General features: G+C 39.1%; 1 protein-coding gene across 5 annotated transcripts; it reads right to left on the bottom strand.

Annotated features, from left to right (window-relative positions):
- Positions 1–844: 844 nt before the first annotated feature.
- On the bottom strand, positions 845–13,858 carry Zranb2 (zinc finger RANBP2-type containing 2). Of its 5 annotated transcripts, XM_052731739.1 has the most exons (11): positions 13,684–13,858; positions 11,733–11,785; positions 11,533–11,641; positions 10,440–10,522; positions 8,887–8,963; positions 8,371–8,505; positions 7,629–7,798; positions 6,215–6,301; positions 4,122–4,280; positions 3,065–3,139; positions 845–2,543 (listed from the first exon to the last, which is right to left on the bottom strand). In XM_052731739.1, exons 1-10 carry the CDS (start codon positions 13,737–13,739, stop codon positions 3,106–3,108), a joined length of 963 nt encoding a protein of 320 aa, XP_052587699.1. In that variant the 5' UTR covers positions 13,740–13,858; the 3' UTR covers positions 845–2,543; positions 3,065–3,105. The 5 variants fall into 5 exon arrangements, 4 of the variants coding, with proteins under 4 accessions (XP_052587699.1, XP_052587698.1, XP_052587697.1 ...); XM_052731738.1 differs by having other exon boundaries at positions 845–3,139; XM_052731737.1 differs by lacking the exon at positions 3,065–3,139.
- Positions 13,859–18,518: the final 4,660 nt, after the last annotated feature.

Genomic DNA, 18,518 nt, shown 5'->3' with positions numbered 1-18,518 from the left:
GTCCGAACAACTGGTTTACCAACTGTAGATGTTAATTTGGTATTTAATAAGACATAATACTGAAATCTGGCATTAGACTCGGCTCTTCTGGTTCTGACAAGCAAGATTTTAATTGCATTGTGCTTTAATCTTCCATGACTGTTTAGTCTGGCTGATGAGATGGTTCAACACGTAAAAGTGCTGGCCACTCAACAATGTAAAATTGATGACCTAGAACAAAAATGAAGGTGGAGAGAACAGACTCCACAAAGTTGATCTCTGACTTCCACTTCTACTCCACTGTGGCAAGTATACCCCACCTCCTAACATCATACACACTAATAACAGAAACAACAAAAAGTGTTTTCTATTTTCCAAAAATAATACAACTTCCAGGTCAAGAAAATCATGATGGCACTCTTATTTTAAAACATTTAAAACCTGGGTCAAAAAAACAAAACAAAACAAAACAACTCCATCAGCAGAGCCCTTCTTATCCTCTATCAGAATCTGCAATAGTGGTCCTGAGCACCAAGCAGCAAGAAGAGATTGGCAGTATTATCTTCCAACTGTTCCTAGTTGGCCTTGTACAGACAGCTTGAACTTAAAGACACTGCTAAATGACAGTAAGTATTAGCTACTGAGTAATTCTAGGAGCACACTGACATTCTAACTGACCACAGGGAGTGAGGTATGTAATGTCCTGGTACTGAGCATACAAAAAGGAAAATTCTGAGTACCCTAAATCGTTATCACCATGTTTGTTATGTTTGAAAGCAAGCACGATAAAGTGAATAGTAGAAAGCATAAACATTTAACAAAACAAAAACTATTATGAGCTTAGAAGTGAACATTCAATCAGAGCTTAAAATTTTCTAGTTTATTTCTAATAATCAACACTTGATGCTTGACTCACAGATTTTATTTACATTTGTCTACAGTATCATTTCCTGATGAAATGAACTAGAGTACAGCTCAATTAAACCAAATCAAATCATAATCATCTGAACTGTTTGTAAACTCCTATTAGCTAAATTTATAATCTTGTATTTGCCTAGTACAGCCCAAGTTTTAAATACAGAAAGCACAAGAACAAACCAAGGCTAACACGTTGGATCTAGAAGATCTGGGCAACTCAGAAAGTCGACTTTTGAGAAGTCTGAGGCACAATTACAAGAGAGTAAGAGTTCGTGTGCAACCTACAGTAAATGCAGCAAGGAAAATAAGACAAAAAACACAGGAAAGCTTGTAAAAATATTACGAAAATATTTCTACATACGATATCTTGTTTTCATCTTTAGATCAGCTGAAGTGAAAAACACTCACTTTAAAATAAAAACACTTTGTTTGATCTGCTTACTAAACATCTTAGAATGCTTCACTTATTTAAACTGGAGCAAATACTAGAGGGATAAACAGGAAAACACTTCCTGTAACAAGGAGGCCCAGCACAACTGCCGGCCCCTTGTATACTTACCTTGCTTTGCTGCTGGAGAGACTGTTAGAAGAAACCTTTTAACTTTTAAACCAGAGAACAAAATGGATCTCAAGTGACCAGATTTTAATTTTAGAAATAAAGCTCTGAAAGCATTTTAAGCCATATGTTTTTTCAGGTGAGGAAAAAAAAATGATTTTGCTTAAATCATGCAGAAATAAGAATTCTTCTGTTATTTGGATATCTACAGTGTTGAAAAACTAAACAACTCAAGGCAAATGTTCACTTAAATTCACGTCTCTGTCAGCCTGTCACCGAGAAATAGGCTTCAATAGCTTTCTTCAATTTGCTCATTAACTATGATTTACCCTTTTTTTAAAACCTTTATCAAGCAAGTACAATATCTTGTAACTAGATTTAAAGGATATCCATATTTTTTAAACTTTTATTTCAGATAGACATTCTGAAATAAGATGGATAACTTACTCCTTCTGCAATTGCTAATATCCTCTTGCAATAAAAGTGGTATAAAGCTGATAGGAGAGAGAATGATTCTAAGGCACCCTCAGCAGAGAGAACTGAAAGTTTATGGTTGTCAGCTTTGTGATGTAGTTAACTTCTGGTAAGAAATTACTGGCACAGGTAAACAACGTAACCTGATTGACTACTTTTCCCATATGAACATGAATTGGTTATTCCAATAAGTTTATTAACCTTGCCCATGTGTCTGAAGTCTAGGCAAGCCCAGGCAACCCTGTCTCAGTCAATAGGACATTTAGGAATGAAAAGGACAAGAAAACAAAGTATTTTGCTACAGCTGTTTTTAAATGAAGCAAATGGTTGTAAATAATGAATAGAACATTTTATCTGGGGAACAGTATGGCTTAAAATGCAATTTACTTTCAATTTCACAAATAAACACAGTTGTACTGTTTTGAAAAGCAATAAAGGCATGCACCTCTACTAGCAGATGTAGTACTTCTGACCAAATGAGACATCAACTTCCTAAAAAATATGCTTCATGCACTGTATTCAATGTTTTTTAAAGATGTAAATTTTAATACATTATTTCTTTTTTGAACTTGAACGGGAACCAGAATGGGTTGATCCAGAAGACGACCTGTGGTGCCTGTAAGACACAAGAAAGCAGCACAATCTGTAAACAGCACTGAACTGTGTGTCTGTTCCTAAGACTGCAAACACCAGAAAAGAGCAGAGCAAACACTAGGTACCTTGATGCTGGCAGAAATAGTTAAACCTAAGATGTTTATACACATTTTTGGATGTGAGCCCAGAATTGGTGTGATTTTAACTCAAAACTCTCTACAAGTTAAGAATATAGTAACACTCATTTCAAATATAGCCACCTCTCAATTATTCAAGGTAATGAAGGGAAAGCCTCTAAAGAAGCCTGTAATCATATATATGTACAAGGAAGGCATATAATCCTGGTAAGGCGTGTGATAAAATCAATGTCAGCTGTACCACAGACAGCACACCAGGTCTCTATGTAACACAGCAAGGTTTCTGCGTGTATGAAATAGTACATTCAAAGCAATGAAGTTTTGGAAGTCTAGATCATATAACGTGACTGTATAGTTAGTTAAAGTGCTAGAGTCATGCAGCCAATACGAGTAAGTCAGTATCAACCTGGGCAAAGTGGTGGTGTTCCGTAGGGGATGGCCCTGGGCTCAGGGTTGTTTAATGTTTTCACCAATCACCTGGCTTATGGAATAGAGAACATGTGCATTAAGTTTAGATGACAACAAACTAGGGGGGGATTATATGTGGCTAAGATAAAAATTTGCACAAGTAATGATAAGGCAACAGAATGAATTTCACTCAAATACAGAGTAATTTTCTTATAAAGAAACAATGCACAGAAAGTAGACTGGGTATAATCTTGAACTTCAAGTGTCAAGGACATCTAATTCTGTGAGAGTTGGAAAAACACGATCCTACCCACTGAACCTAGTTGTCACTAGACTCTAATGATCCTTCTTTTCTTTCACAATCTAAGAGGATATGGAAAATTTGCTAAGATTACAAATAAGTTACAAATCATAATTAAGACATTGAGAACCAAGAGAAAATTAGTGGAACTGAATAATTAAGTCTGCTGCAAAAAGGCTGACTATGCACATGACAAGTGCACTCTAGATACAGGGACCCAGGACCCAGTGAAGGTCCTTTTCAAAAGAGAAAAATGGATCTGGACTGCAAGATGAAAACAGTACTAACTACAAGGAGTAATTTCCATGTAAAGGGCATAAATGTCATTTGCTATGGAAATGCACATTTATTTAAATGAGGACAGAGCCCAATAATCTTACAAGGTAATCCTGATTAGGTACCCTAGAATCCCTACCATTTCAAGCATTTAATTTTAAAAAACAAACACATGTAAATTATTTCAACATATAGCTTTTGGGTTTCAATCTTTAAGAACACAAAAATAACCGAGAGTTGGCTATAATAATATACATGGAAATAAAAATTCAAACAATAAAATGGTCAGAGAACAGTCTGTCCTGTAACTTTTTCTAAAGTTAATAACAAGCTAAACAAATTAATCTGATTTCTGAAGTTTAAAGATGAAAAATATAATTTTAAAGAACAACGGAGAAAGAAATCTAACCCTTGCCTAGAAAGTCCATCTACTCAATACAGGTAAGAACACCCATTCTTATGCTACAGAAACCCAAACCTTTCGGGTGACCGTGATCTCGTTCGTCTTTTTTTGCGAACAGCGGGTGAAGAAGGTCTAGAGCGACTCCTCTTCCTGTCTCTCTCAGGAGATGATGAAGAACTTGAGTAAGATCTTTTTCTTGGGGAAGAAGAGCCCCTGTGGGACCTGGAGCTGGATCTTCATTGATTGAGAGACAAAGCAGACGTTTCATTAAGGGCACAAGTGAAGACTGTCCAGTTCCCAAAAGCAAACAGGACTGTGACTAAAGAGTTTTGTAAGAGGGAATACTTACTGCTTACTCAGCAGAAGACTTCTGGTTCAACCTTGAACATGTTCTATATATGTACAACCATTTTATCTTTAAAAAATTCTAAATATTTACCCCATGGTAATTAAAAAGCAGCTTACCGAATTAAGACAGAATATTTTTATAATTGTTTATAGCTTTGTAACTTAAAGAATTTAATGAGTGAAATCAAGAGGTAACTTCAGTTCTGTGACTTTATGGTCAGAAATTAGATCCTTCCATTTGGGGAAAATCCATATTAGGTAAAACCTGCTGAGGACAATGAACTTAACTTCTCACAGTAAGGTGCAACAGAGAACTGAGGGACACAGCCCAGAAAGATAAAACACTATGCTGCTAAGTAGTCAAAGAAAATGGCAGCTTTAAAACTTGACTTGTGCTTAGATCTGTGCTATGAAATACGAAGTGGAGACATTCACATGTTTTAGGTGGAAGTAAATGTAAAAATTTTGAAATGCAAATTTATCTTCATTTACATATTTTGGTTGAAGGAATTTAGCTCAAACTTCCCAAAAAATTCACCTTTGGGCTTAAAGTAAAATGAGAAAGCCCAAAAGGAGAATTCTTTGGAAAGTTGTAAGCAATTAAAATGTTTGGGAAGGATATGAAGGCTTTTCTGTAAACCTCAGTCCTACAGTTCCCAAAGGGACCACACCAAGACTCAACGGTTTGGGAATAAGCACCAACATGTTAATACACATAAGAAAGCACCTTTGCTCTACTGTGTACTGGCTCAGTGAGTGCACGCATCACTCTTCTCCTCAGTGGGACTCAGGTAGTTGCCCTCAAACGCTAGAATGGGCTCAAGTAAGTGAACCTTTCTCCAGAAGAGCTGTTAGAAAACTTCAATGTGAATTCCCACAAGTGGGATTTTAGAGGCTTTCGTATTAATGCTGCGTGCCTGCAGTAGACAACAATACAGTGACTTAACATAAAGGCAGCATATTTTAATGAAGTACAGAAAATTTTTTCAAGAAAGCAAAAAACTAGCGTTTCAAGTGCTTCTTTACCAATCATTTTCCTTTGATATTTGACTAAAGACAACTGAAATGTTCACAGCATGGCTTATATCACATATTAGCTAAGCTAACATCCTACTTGACTTAGTTTTAAGAGGAATGCTTGCTATACAGATAATTTATAATATTCTTTAAAGTCAGGGAAATTGAGTAAACACAAACAGCACTCACTAGAAACTGAGATAAAAATGGCAAAGCTGCTTCTGTAAAACAAAATCTAGCTAGGCGGTGGTGGTGCACGCCTTTAATCCCAGCACTTGGAGGCAGAAGCAGGGGGAATCTCTGTGAGTTCAAGGCTAGCCTGGTCTACAGAGTGAGTTCCAGGATAGCCAGGACTGTTTCACAGAGAAACCCTGTCTCGAAAAACCAAAACCAAAACCAAAACCAAACCAAACAAAAAACCCAAAAAAACTATTTTCAAGCTGCATACTGGATTGGTCTTCCTTTTAGCAATAATGCTTCGTTTGTATGTCAAATTTAATTAACGACTGCAAACATAATCTTAATACACTAGCTATCTGGTGGAGTAACGGCCTCATCTTCCTACATTACACATCTTAGCTATGGATGTAAAGCCATCCCCCTCTTTCAACCATGGAAATGTCTTGGCACATACTGAGAAATGCAAACATTTTGTGGTGGAGTTAAGCTGAGGCAAGTGCATTAGTTTCCTAGTGCTAAAATAAAATTGACAAATACAGGCAGTGATGAGGGAAAGCAGTGGAGCCTTCTGAAGCCTTTAATACTTTCCTCTCTGCCTTACAGAGAGGTGCTACCTCATTCACCTTGATTTCGAACCACGGGATCTGGAATGTTCTCTGGAACCGGAGTGAGACCTTGACTGCGAGCTGGAAGAGCTTCTTGAACGGGACCTGGAACAACATGGAAGCATTTTTTTTCCCTAGGACCACATTTTTGAGCTCTGTGATATGAACACTGAAAGAAAGACACATATTAAAAGTGCATTTTTCACATAAAAAGGTGTCTATGCAAGATACACATTTTCCAAGCAAAAATACTTAAAACGAGGCTTCTTATTATAATAAAGATTAAGCTAAAAAAAAGAAAAAGAAAAAAAAACCAAAATTCAGTGACGACTTTCCAAACCTGATCAAACCACCATCAGGCCCCTAGATTGTAAGCAAGTGAGCACCACCAGTTCACAGACAACGTTATAGTTGCATTTACATTCTCCAGTGCTCCTATCCCTTTCATTTGCAAAATTCCAGTGTCTAGTAGGCAGGAAACACTAACTGCTGCATCATACCTTTGATGTCTACTCTTCACTTGTTTGTCTTAAATAATTAAAGATACAACAACTCTAGCAGTGCTCTACATTAATTACATTACTGACAAGAGTGTGGCGCTGGGGAAATATAACACTTACATTCTGAAAACTACAAATGACATCTTTGACACCATCTTTAGTTTGTCCCCACAAATAGGGACTGTCACACTTTTATCTCGGAATATTCTTTTTTGAGGAAAGGGAGGGACTAGGAATGGAGCCTAGGGCCCCATACATGCCAACAAGGCTCTATCACCGACGTATATTCCCCAGCCCTCAAAATTACTCTAAAAAATAGCATTTTAAGGCTTTACAGTACTAATTAAATAGCTGGCAACACACTTTATTCTTAAATATGATTAAAAATAATTGGCCATTAATTCTGAACTGTAAAATGCACTGTTTACTTTTTTATTATTAAATACATGTTTATAGCAACCCAACATCCTGCTTTAATTCCTGGACACCCTAGAAGCACAAGTACCCAATGGCTGAATTGGTCCTTTATTCAGAAGAGTAATATCAAAATAAATTATAAAAAACTGTGCAAGTGTCAATGCCCAGAAAATCTCCAGCTAAGCCTCTAACATGCTGAATTAAACATCCACCTGACAATGTCTGAACATAAGCTATCTACTTAAATATATATCACTTACACAATGCTTTTGAACTTAAGTTACTCTAGTCAAGGTCAAGAGGGTGACACAGAACAAGCAACTTCTAAGATTTGAAATTTATGAAAATACAAGGCAGTATCTGTAGGGTACAAAGATAAAGTCTAGCTAAGGTGACTTGATTGAAATATTAAAAAAAAAAGGCTTATTTAAGTTAAGTAGTAAAATAAAGTTTATAAGTAAAAAGTTAGATACTGACATTTTGACTGGTGTTACCCTTGGCCTGCACCCGTTTACCTGGACCTGGACCTTGAACTTGAGGGGGAGGATGAGCGTGATGAAGATCTCGAGTGAGATGATCGAGACTTGGAGCGACTCCGTCTATTTGCTTTCTTTTTGTTACTCTCTTCTTCTTCACTGGCATCAAGATTATATTTTGAGAGATCAGCATCATCTTCATCCTCGTCCTAATAAAATTTTAATTCTATATAGACATTTACATATTAACGACACCCACCAAAAAAGATGAATATTCATTATACTGGACATTACCAGATGGGTCTGTTACCAAATACTTCAATGCAAACTCATTTTCAATTTGGGAGTTCACCTACTAAACTCATTTGATAGAACAGACTTGAGAACTGGGCAGACAATTCAGGCAAGATCCTAGAAGCTATGCTACTAGCTCTCAGAACATACATCAAACTGTCAGCAATTTTTAATTTTATTTGGAGTCCTAGGTCCACTACCACCAGCCTTAGTTTGGGACACTATTTTCTTTTCCCTCTGCTACAATAACCGTTTGCTTGGTTCTGTGCCCCTAACACTTAAACAGGGACCCGCTCTTCCATGAGCTTGGCTTGGAAGATGAGAGCCAGACCATAAACTCATACTGTGGCCCACACTGGGTAAAAGCTGTCCTCCTTACCCCACTCTTCCTCCCCTCTGCAATGGTCCAGGTGCCAAAAGTATCTTGTGCTTCAGAACAGTTCCAGAAAAATAAAGGGGAGCGAGGATAGGGGGGAGGGGGCATTACCTCATCCAGCTTATATTTAGACAGATCTTCATCCTCATCCTCTTCTTCTCCCTCTGACTCTTTATCTTCGACTTCCTTTAATATAGATGCGGGACCAACTGCCTTCCCCCTGTATTTTTTCTTTTTACGTCCAAACTAGAGAAAAAAAAAATATTTCTTTAGGCTGAAACACAAGAAAATCATTTTATTTTCTAAAACTAATCTGTGCCCATGTGAAAAGGCAGATGTTGAAATTTGAGCCTGTAATTCCTGAACTTGCAGGTGGAGATGGAAGATCCCTTACTGGTCAGTCAATCTGGTTAACAGTTGAGTTCTAGGTTCAATGAGAGAACCTGTCTCCAAAAGCAAGGTAAAGATCAATAGAGGAGGATACCTAGTATCAATCTATAGCCTCTACACATGCACAGATGCACAAATAAGGGCATACACACAGAGTTCTTCTGAATTTCAGGTTATTTTTTTTTAATCATTTCTCTAACTTAAAACATAGTTTGTACACATCCATTGAAAGCTTACCTCATCATACTCCCCATCAGATTCTTCTCTTTCTATATATTCAACATTTTCTCTTTCATTAAAACCACCTCCATATCCTTTAAAAAGAGGGCATAAATTGCTGTAACAACTCAAATAACAAAATAATTATATTCATACTATTCCCAACTAACAGAATATGAAAATCTAATCAATGCTGGTTACTTATGTAACTAATAATTACTAATCTTTTACAAGTTAAAAATCATGATAGAGAAAAAGTCAGGTCTATTTTAGTTGTAAAATCATAGCAGTACTTACAGATCTTTTCAATTTAAAATTTTCCATGACAGGTCATTCATGGAATATATATGTAAGACATCTTTATTTTCTGCTATGACAAAGTTTTAGAAGAACTTTCCTCTCCATTATAATTCTTCTAGAACTGGGCTCATAAGAACCAGGATTAAACATATTTATCTGAAAACGCAGACTTTGAAGGCTCAGTGATCATCATAAGGGGTTGGAAGTACTGTAAGCGCCAAGGGAGTGGAGTACACTATAGTAAAACAGTTAATTTGATGGACCCAACCACACAGCTAGAATATGAACTCACATGGCTGTGACTGTATACAATACTTTCACAAGATCAAGCTGACAAAGTCCCAGCATGGATTGGGGAGGGGCTCATAAAATCTCATGCCAGCTGAGATGTTACTGGCAACTGATGGCTGCTAGGAGGCAATGTAAGCTACATGCCTATGAGTGCTACCTATGTTCCAGTAGATGGATAGTGTGATATCCACACACATATAGCCAGCACTAATGGTACTCAGTGGTTTAAAAAGGAAAGAGAGCACATGACGTTGAGGAAGGAACACAGTAGTAGGGTTAGGAAAGGAACTGGAGGTGAGGGAATGCCTGGCCTGTGAATTTAACCAAAACACATAGGCACATGTGAAATTCTCAAAGAGTAAAAAGAAAATGCAAAAAACCCCTCAACAACAACAGAAAAGAATTTACAGTTTTATCCTTTGTAATTTGTAGTTTTAAAGTTTTCCTGATAATTCTAAAATGTGGCTAAGGTTAAGAATAATTTTTTTTTTTAAGTTTTACAGGATGTCTTTAAAGGTGTTCTTTACCTCTCTATCACACTAGAACATAAGATATTGCTGTACCATTACCAACTATCATACATCTAAGCTAGGAGGAGGCAGAAAAGCATTTCTGAAAGTACCCTAGGATTCCAAATGCTAGGGTAAGGCTGCCTAACTACTTCCTAAACTGCAATTATCAAACAAAAGATTATTTTTAAGTGCAAAGGGAATAAAAAATCCCAGTAAATAACATAAGGTGTGGTGGTACATGCTTTTGATACCAGCGCACCGGAGGATGAGGCAGAAGGTGAGAGATGAAAGCCATTCTTGGTCATACATCAAGTTTGAGCCCAGCTAAGGCTACATAAACAAAACACACACATACAAAACAAACAAACCAAAGGAGAAGATAGACAGATTCCTTGTTTTTTCCTGTGCTCTCTTGAGAAGTTAGTAACTGCTTTTAGAAATGGTGATTAGAATGTGGCTCAATCTTACCCGTTCTTTCTTCTAACTTAGCATACTTTGGAGTATTACACATGTTACACTCTGATCTTCTGGCCCAATTCACATTACTGCAACTATAATTGCAAAACAAAAACAAAAACAAAAACAACCCATCAAATCAGAAAGCCCCTAAACATTGAAAAAGTATTACTAACATTTGAAAACTTTTTGGTGAAATAATTAGTAAAAAGCAATGTTCATTAAGAAGTAATGTAAATTAAAAAACAAAACATTGTTCTAGGGAACATGGATTCCCAGAATAGCCTGAACTATGTAGGTGGAGAACAAAAATCTATTCAATATAAATAATACTTTGAGAAGTGACATATCTAGAGATTCAGCTACCTAGGGGAAAAACACTAATTAAAGGTTCCATTTTTTATCATCTCTGAATCTACCTTGAAGAGTAAGGACTTACCTTTCAAATATGGCTGCTGTTCTTATTCCCCTCTAAGGACTCCTTGAAGTACACTAAATCCTGTGACTTATGTTTGTTGCTAAACAATTTCTCTGTATAGATTCAAGATCTATTTACAGGACCAGAGCTTTATCTAAGATGCTTTTCTGGTCTGGTGCTCTTTCATATATGTAGGATCTACCTATATACTACAAAATGTGGAGATTGGGAAAAGCAATACAAAATGAAATCTAAATTTGAAAGGCAAAAATATTAAGAAATCTAACAAGAAACATTTTTTTATGGAAGGCAATTTATGTGTCCCAAGTGACTTTCATATTATAAAAGAGGCAAAAAAAAAAAAAAAAAAAAAAAAAAAAAAAAAAAAAAAAAAAAAAAAAAAAGAAAAAAAAAGGGCAATTGTTCAGTAACAGGAAGTAGACCACACGGTACCCATCCCTTTGGTTATCAGCTCATAAACACTCTATCACAGCAACTATTAGTCATACTCCTGAAAGATACAACTTAAAATTTCCTTCTCACTATATACTTAGATTAAGACCAATACACTTTTGGCTTGAAAGGATACAACGTCTTGTCATGTAATTAGTAAGAGTTCATTGTATTAATGAGTGATGATTGGAAATATTTTTATTGCAGCAACAGACAGCAATCTGAAGCACATACGTTTTGCACTGCCAGTCATTTGCACTAAATAAGCCTCGGCTCTTCTCTGCCAGCGTCTTTCCTATTTCTGTGCCCCCAGCTTTCATCATCTTGGCTTCAGTTGTTTTCTCTGAAACAGACAAATAACGCAATATAAATCCCGGGAAGTAAAGAAATGATCTATATACACATTAGTAAGAGACTCAACCATAAGCACTCACCTCGACCACATCTATTACAGCTTGTTCTCCTAGCGAAGTTTACATTTCCACACCTGAAAATAAAATGAGACGCACTTAAAGAATTCCTATTATTTAAAATGTCTACATTTTTTTTTTTTTTTCGAGACAGAGTTTCTCTGTGTAGCTTTGCGCCTTTCCTGGATCTCGCTCTGTAGACCAGGCTGGCCTTGAACTCACAAAGATCCGCCTGCCTCTGCCTCCCAAGTGCTGGGATTAAAGGCGTGTGCCACCATCGCCCAGCCCTAAAATGTCTACATTTTAAACTGTCTTCACTACACCCTGACACACAGAACACGCTTACCCATCATGTTACTATTAGCATCACTGGAGAGAAACAAGAGCTGGGTAAAAATCTCAACCTTGTGTTTACAACCACAGCAACCACTTCAGGATTCAAACCTTTCTATCTTCAGACTAGCAAGTTTCATTAGTTACATTAAATTTCCTTGTTCCAAAGTGTCATCTGACTCATCTTCAACAATTAGACAAGACACCAGAGATTGAAAAAAGAACACCAAATTAACTCTCAGTGAAAGTTGTTTTGAGTTTTATAAGAAGCACAAAATCCTGGGGATGGATCCACCAGGAAAGAACAGGAACAGAAAGGCTTCAGAGAACTGATGAAACGTCTTTTTGGAAGTAGGATGTGGGACGATAAAAGAAAAGATTGGTTATATTAACTAAGAACATTAAATAGTAAAGAAACTCGAGTATTATAGTGTTTATCAAACCTAAAACAGCAAAAAAACCCAAAAAACAACCCCCCCAAAAACTACAAGAAATCAAACCACAACCAATAAAGTAAAACTGTATGACATTATATACTAAAGTTTTTATACACTTACATGACCTTAGTGTTTAAGTTAAAGCATGTTAGATGCTCCAAACATTTAATGTTTAAATTAAAAAAGAAAAACAAGCCATCACCCGATTTGAAAAAATGAATGAGATAAGTCAACGGAAGTGCAACACTAAACTGAAAGATCCATACAGCTTTTAGGTTGCTTTTCTCTGTTAAAAAATACCAAAGATCCAAGTAACACTGAAAATATGTTCTGAAAAAAATGTCTCCTTGATTTATATAATCAGTAGAACTAACATTCTGTTTCTGCCAATGAGTTTAGGTGCACAGGACTACGAACGATGTGTTCTTCCGAAATATCTGGGTGTGTTTTCAGTAAGAACACAGAGAGCATATTTCCTACAACTCACAGATGGCACCAAGTCAGAGGCTGGTGTCCTGATCTCCGAGGTTCCAAAGTGTCACACAGTTCTCTGTAATGACAGTCCAAGGGAACCTCAGTTCTACTGTTGGTCAGTGAGCTTAAGCCAAATGGTTATCAACCAAGTGAATGCGAGTGACATCATTTCCTTGCTCTCCACGTACTACCCGTGCTATTTCGGTGTTAACTGTAAGAGAGCAATGTATGTTCTAGCAAAGGTGCTTCAAGTCAGACGCTCGGCAGCAGATAGAATTGGCAGTAAACCCGGGCTTCCTCCAGCTCTGCCTCTGGCTCTCTAAGAACATGAGCCGGTGCATCGCTGTTTTGTTTGTTTGTTTTGAATACGGACATCTATCTATTCAGTAAGATTTCCATCGCCGTCAGCCAAACACACCGGCTTCGCAGCCACGTACGCGCCCGGGCCTCTGCCTCCAGGGAGGAGGGTGCGAAAAGCCAAAGTCACCGGGAAGATCAGCAGGCCCGAGAGCACGGCGGGCCCGGGGAGGGACGGAGGGCGCCGCGCCGCGTCAGAGCTCGGAGCGGGGCGACCGAGCCGAGAGCCGAGTTCCGCGCGGGGGTCACGTGCGGGCCGCCCGCCACCGCTCAAGGCCGGTCGCCCCGCCGTCCCCACAAAGGCCGCAGTCCCGCCGCCGCCCTCACCAGGGCCGCCCCTGGCCCCTGGCCCCACACCGCCCCGCCGCGCTCACTTCTTGTCAGGGCAGATCCAGTCTCCGTCACTGACTCGGAAATTCTTGGTCGACATCTTGGACGCCAGCAGCACCGCCGCCCGCAGCGACGTCCCGACCGGAGCCGCGGGGCCTCGCGCCGGGCTGTCCGCGCGCCGCCGGACCCGCCCTCCGCTGTGGGGGAGGGCGGACGACGAAGGCCACCCGGCCGCGAGCCTGGCGCCGCCGTGCGGAGACGACGGCCGAGAGCCCGCTGCTCGGCCCGAGGCTCGGCCCCGATGCGGCCTCACCGCGTTCCCGGGCAGGCGCCGCGGGGACAGCCCGGCCCGGTGGCCATCATAGCGCCGCGCGGACCGTCACAGCGCCGCAGGCGCAGCAGAGGGACCCGCAGACCAAAGGACCCCAGAGAAACGCACTTCCGCCTCCGGGGCGGGGCTAGGGTCGCAGAGGCGGAAGTGACTCGCGGGGCTCGGAAGCATGGGCTTTGGCGTTGCCTAGGGTTCACTGGGGCGAGCGAGAAGGTGGGCGGTTCGAGTCTTTGGAGAAGATATTTAATTTGAGTTTTGGACAGAGTGTGAGAGTTAGCCCACGTTACCCTGGATTTCACTATGTCGTCCAGGCCGACTTCGAACCTCTGCCACGCCAACACGCCAGGCTTTTCTCTTGTGAGAACACAGGGTCTTACTGTTAGCTCCAGCTGAAATCCTTTTGTAGCCAGGCTGCTTAGTATTTGGATAGAAAAGTGGTGGCGCACGCCTTTAATCCCAGCACTCGGGAGGCAGAGCCAGGCGGATCTCTGTGAGTTCGAGGCCAGCCTGGGCTACCAAGTGAGTTCCAGGAAAGGCGCAAAGCTACACAGAGAAACCCTGTCTCGAAAAACCAAAAAAAAAAAAGAAAAGTCATATTAATAAAGGAAGACAACTCTCTTCTTTGGGATGTTGTTTAAAAACTTAGCTTTCTTTTTTTTTTTTTTTTAGGTTTTTTGAGACAGGGTTTCTCTGTGTAGCTTTGCGCCTTTCCTGGATCTCGCTCTGTAGACCAGGCTGGCCTCGAACTTATAGAGATCCGCCTGCCTCTGCCTCCCGAGTGCTGGGATTAAAGGCGTGTGCCACCACCGCCCGGCAAAGACTTAGCTTTTTAAGTAGGTAGTATGTGTAAGAGATAAGCCTTGCACACAAGGGAGCGGAGTTATCCAAAGGTTTTAGAAATAGAACATTGTCAGTAGTGACACAATTACCAGTGTCTTCTGATTCCAGCTCGCTACCTTTCTCCAGATTTAATTTATTGAATTTATTCTCTTGCTTTTTAAAAGATTTAGTTCATGCAACATATGCTTATTTATTAAAGCGAGAAATAGTGATAATTTATTGTTACAGAAAGTTGTTTTTAGGCTTAGCATGGTTTCTGAATTTGCAGGTAGTTGCATGTAGCTTACCTTTATTTCAGTTACACATACTGCTACCAATCCTTTCTTGTGACAGTTATCTCACATACCCCACACTTTGCTGCTGTAATGGACACTCATGTGAACATTCTTACAGTTACCCTCCAAACCCCGTGTTTTGCCATTGCTATCAACACACATGTGAAAATCTTTTTTTTTTTTTTTTTTGGTTTTTCGAGACAAGGTTTCTCTGTAATAGCCCTCTGTCGTGGAACTCACTTTGTAGACCAGGCTGGCCTTGAACTCACAGAGATCCACCTGCCTCTGCCTCCCAAATGCTGAGTTTAAAGGGCACGCCACCACTGCCTGGCCATATGAACATTCTTAATGCATGAGTTCTGTCATTTACATGAGAAAGGTTTTCTAGCATATAGCTCATATCTAGGAGAAAAATTGTTAAGCTACATTTTGGTTTTAATTTCTAACACCTTTGATAACTGTAATATCTTGGTCATTTCAGTTGGAAACTTTTATTTTGATAGTTGTTCACCTCTTGGCAGTTATTTTGTATTGTATAATCACTGATTTTTTTCCCTGAATTTTTATCCTGGATAATGTGGAATTTTTACTTTCTTTTAGCAAGCAATCCTTGGGTTGGCACCACAGGCTCAGTCTTGCGTGTGAGTACTGGTTCTATATCAGTTGGCTCCTCTGAGTATTTGTTGTACTTTAAAAATGTTTTAATGTATATGGGTGTTTCGTCTGCATGTATATTTATGCAGCACATGCGTGCTGGGTGCCCTCAGATCAGAAGTAGGTGTGGATCCCCTGGAACTGGAGGTACAGATGGTTCTGAGCCACCATGTGGGTTCTGGGAATCGAACCTGAGTCTTCTGGAAAAGCAGTCAGTGTTCTTAACCACTGAGCCATCTCTTCAGCCCCTGCTATGCTGCTATCTTGAGTCTGCCTTGTACGTAAACACTTGGATTGTTTTGGCACCTTAGCAGTAATTTAATTAGCAGTAACTACAATTTAATTGTAGTTCATTACATGAATCATTTCCATCCTGCTTTGATTTGTTCTTTACACATTCAGTTGAGATATGAGCACAGAACTTGAGTGGGTTCATACCTGATTTGGAGGACACACTTCTCCATCCATTTTTTTTTTTTTAGATTCCTCTCATGTACTCTGTCTTGCAGTATTACTTTTCTGGTCCTTTTGTGAGAAATATGAGATTTCCCTTGAAGTTTTGGCAGCTTGTCATAGCTATAGCATTTGACTAGGACCCTAACATAGGGTGAAGTGGTGAGTGAAAAGAGAAAGGTGTGGGATTTTTTCCCCTCACATTCCCTTGCTGTTATATGCAAATATAATTTCTCCTATACTCTAGGTCTTCGGGTGGGAGGAGAGCTGTGAAACAGTTTAGTATTTCCTTACAGACTGGTAGCTCACAGAATGTCTTTTCCCAGTTCATATGGCCAGAAAAGAATTTTTTAAATTAATTATTACTGATTGTGCTGTTACTACAGATTTACTAGCTGCCCAACCAGCTACAAGAGAAAATGGCAGAACGAAATGAGGCAACCATCAAACAAACCCATACAACCAAGTTTTGGCTCTCTGCTGCAGTTTGCTCATTTTTATTCTCTTCTTGGTGCCCACAGACAAGGAAGGACTTTGTGTGTTTTCTTCAAGTTTTCCTTGTGATCAATTAGAGAATAAATGGTGAACCCGCCCCATCCTCTATTGCTGCAAGTCAGGGAATTACAAATTAAAACCATAATGTGCTAATGCCCATCAATCAGAGTGAACAAAAAAGCTCAGACAGTCCTAGGAATTAGAGGATGACTAGAGTCCTTATGGATTGCAGACCATGTTTTCCTTCATATGGTTTGACTCACACTGTTTTGGTTTCATCATGGTGCAGATAACGATACCCAGGAGACTTCACAGATTAAACTGAACTTTTCTTAATCTAATGATATTTGGTATACTTGAGATTATGGGCAGTAATATAGTGAGATAACATGAAGACTTACACTCTACTGTGTACAGTGTTGCTAAGCTATGGTGCTCAGTCAGTTAGGTATATTCAATGTGTTTTCAGTGTACAATAGGCTTGTCATATGGTATTTTCAACCCAGTGATCTTTATGTAACCCCAGAACAAGACAAGTAGCATTTTTTCCCTCTGGGAAATACTTGTTAGACTCTACTAAATCTGAACAAATGCATACACTATGACCCTGAAACTCCTCAGGGTGTTCCCTAAGCCCTGCAAATGTTTCTACTGAAGATAACATACAACTTCATTACTTGTGATGCTCCCAGTGGGAAGTTTCCTGACTTTATCAGTGGTAGCCAGAGTAAAGAAATAATCACATAGTTGTTTAGTGGCATACAACATACAACATACAACAGTAAGAATGACATTGAAGCCACATTGAACACTGTGAATGTCACCCACAAACACAATATTGATTTGAAAAATCCAGACACAAAATGGAAAAGTTTATATCATTCCATTTATGCTAAGTTTAATAACTTCAGAATTAGTCTCCTACAATGGTTACTATTAATAATTGGAAGGAGATAGCGACTGGAACTAGTAAAATGGCATGTAGTTACTGCAATAAAGGAGTAACTATAGTTGGTAAAGCTTCTGGGAGAGTCAAATCAACAGAAAAATGTAGGTAGATTTTTCTGTCTCCCCTGCCAGCTCCCTTAATCACAACATGGAGACTTATTATTAATTATAAAAGCTCAGCTGATAGTTTAGGCTTGTTATTAACTAGCTCTTACAACTTAAATTAACCCATTTTTTAAAAATCAATCTACATTTGTCTCCTGGCTTTATTATCTTTCGTCTGCACTGCCCAAGCTGCTTCCTTTCCATCTGGCTGGTGACTCCCCACTTTGTCTTCCCAGTGTCATGTGTGCCTGAAAATCCTGCCTAGCTATTGGCTGTTTGGCTTTTTATTAAACCAATCAGAACAACACATCTTCACAGTGTACAGAAAGATTATTCCACAACAGAAAAGCTCTTTACAGTGAGTCTGGGATAGAATAAGAACAATTTAAGAGTATGTCTGCCGATAACTTAAACAGGTGAGTTCAAAGACCAAAGGTGGCTTTTCAGGGGCGGACATTCCTAGAGTAGAGAGTGATTTCTTTCTGTTAGCGTGAAAGAAAAACCCAACCACCCATTACTTTTATTCTAATCCTTTGATTAGTAATTTTGTCCCATCTCCTGGGTACATTTAATCTATCATGGTGAAACATTCAGAGTGAATTATCCATGCAAGTTACTCTTGTACTTGAAGCCATATTTAGTGATTGGTGAATAATCATGCAGACAAGCATATCTTGGTCCCTAAGAGGTTAATCAAGTATGGTGGATGCATTTGAATTTCTGAACTTATGTATTAAAAAAAAATCTGTCTTTAGCTACTCTGTTAGGACTCTCTCTA

Source organism: Peromyscus californicus, unplaced genomic scaffold (genome assembly GCF_007827085.1).
Source record: "Peromyscus californicus insignis strain IS unplaced genomic scaffold, ASM782708v3 Scaffold_9__1_contigs__length_137607984, whole genome shotgun sequence".
NCBI lineage: Eukaryota > Metazoa > Chordata > Mammalia > Rodentia > Cricetidae > Peromyscus > Peromyscus californicus.
The sequence above is the reverse complement of the archived record's forward strand: the minus strand, read 5'-3'. Positions and strand labels throughout refer to the sequence as shown.

Bases quoted from the DNA above. Each gene is read 5' to 3' on its own strand.
- Zranb2 (XM_052731737.1), bottom strand. From the start codon at position 13,739: ATGTCGACCAAGAATTTCCGAGTCAGTGACGGAGACTGGATCTGCCCT. The intron at 11,786-13,683 runs GTGAGCGCGGCG...TTTTATTTTCAG, and splicing joins TGGATCTGCCCTGACAAGAA to GTGTGGAAATGTAAACTTCG. The intron at 11,642-11,732 runs GTGAGTGCTTAT...TGTCTGTTTCAG, and splicing joins CTGTAATAGATGTGGTCGAG to AGAAAACAACTGAAGCCAAG.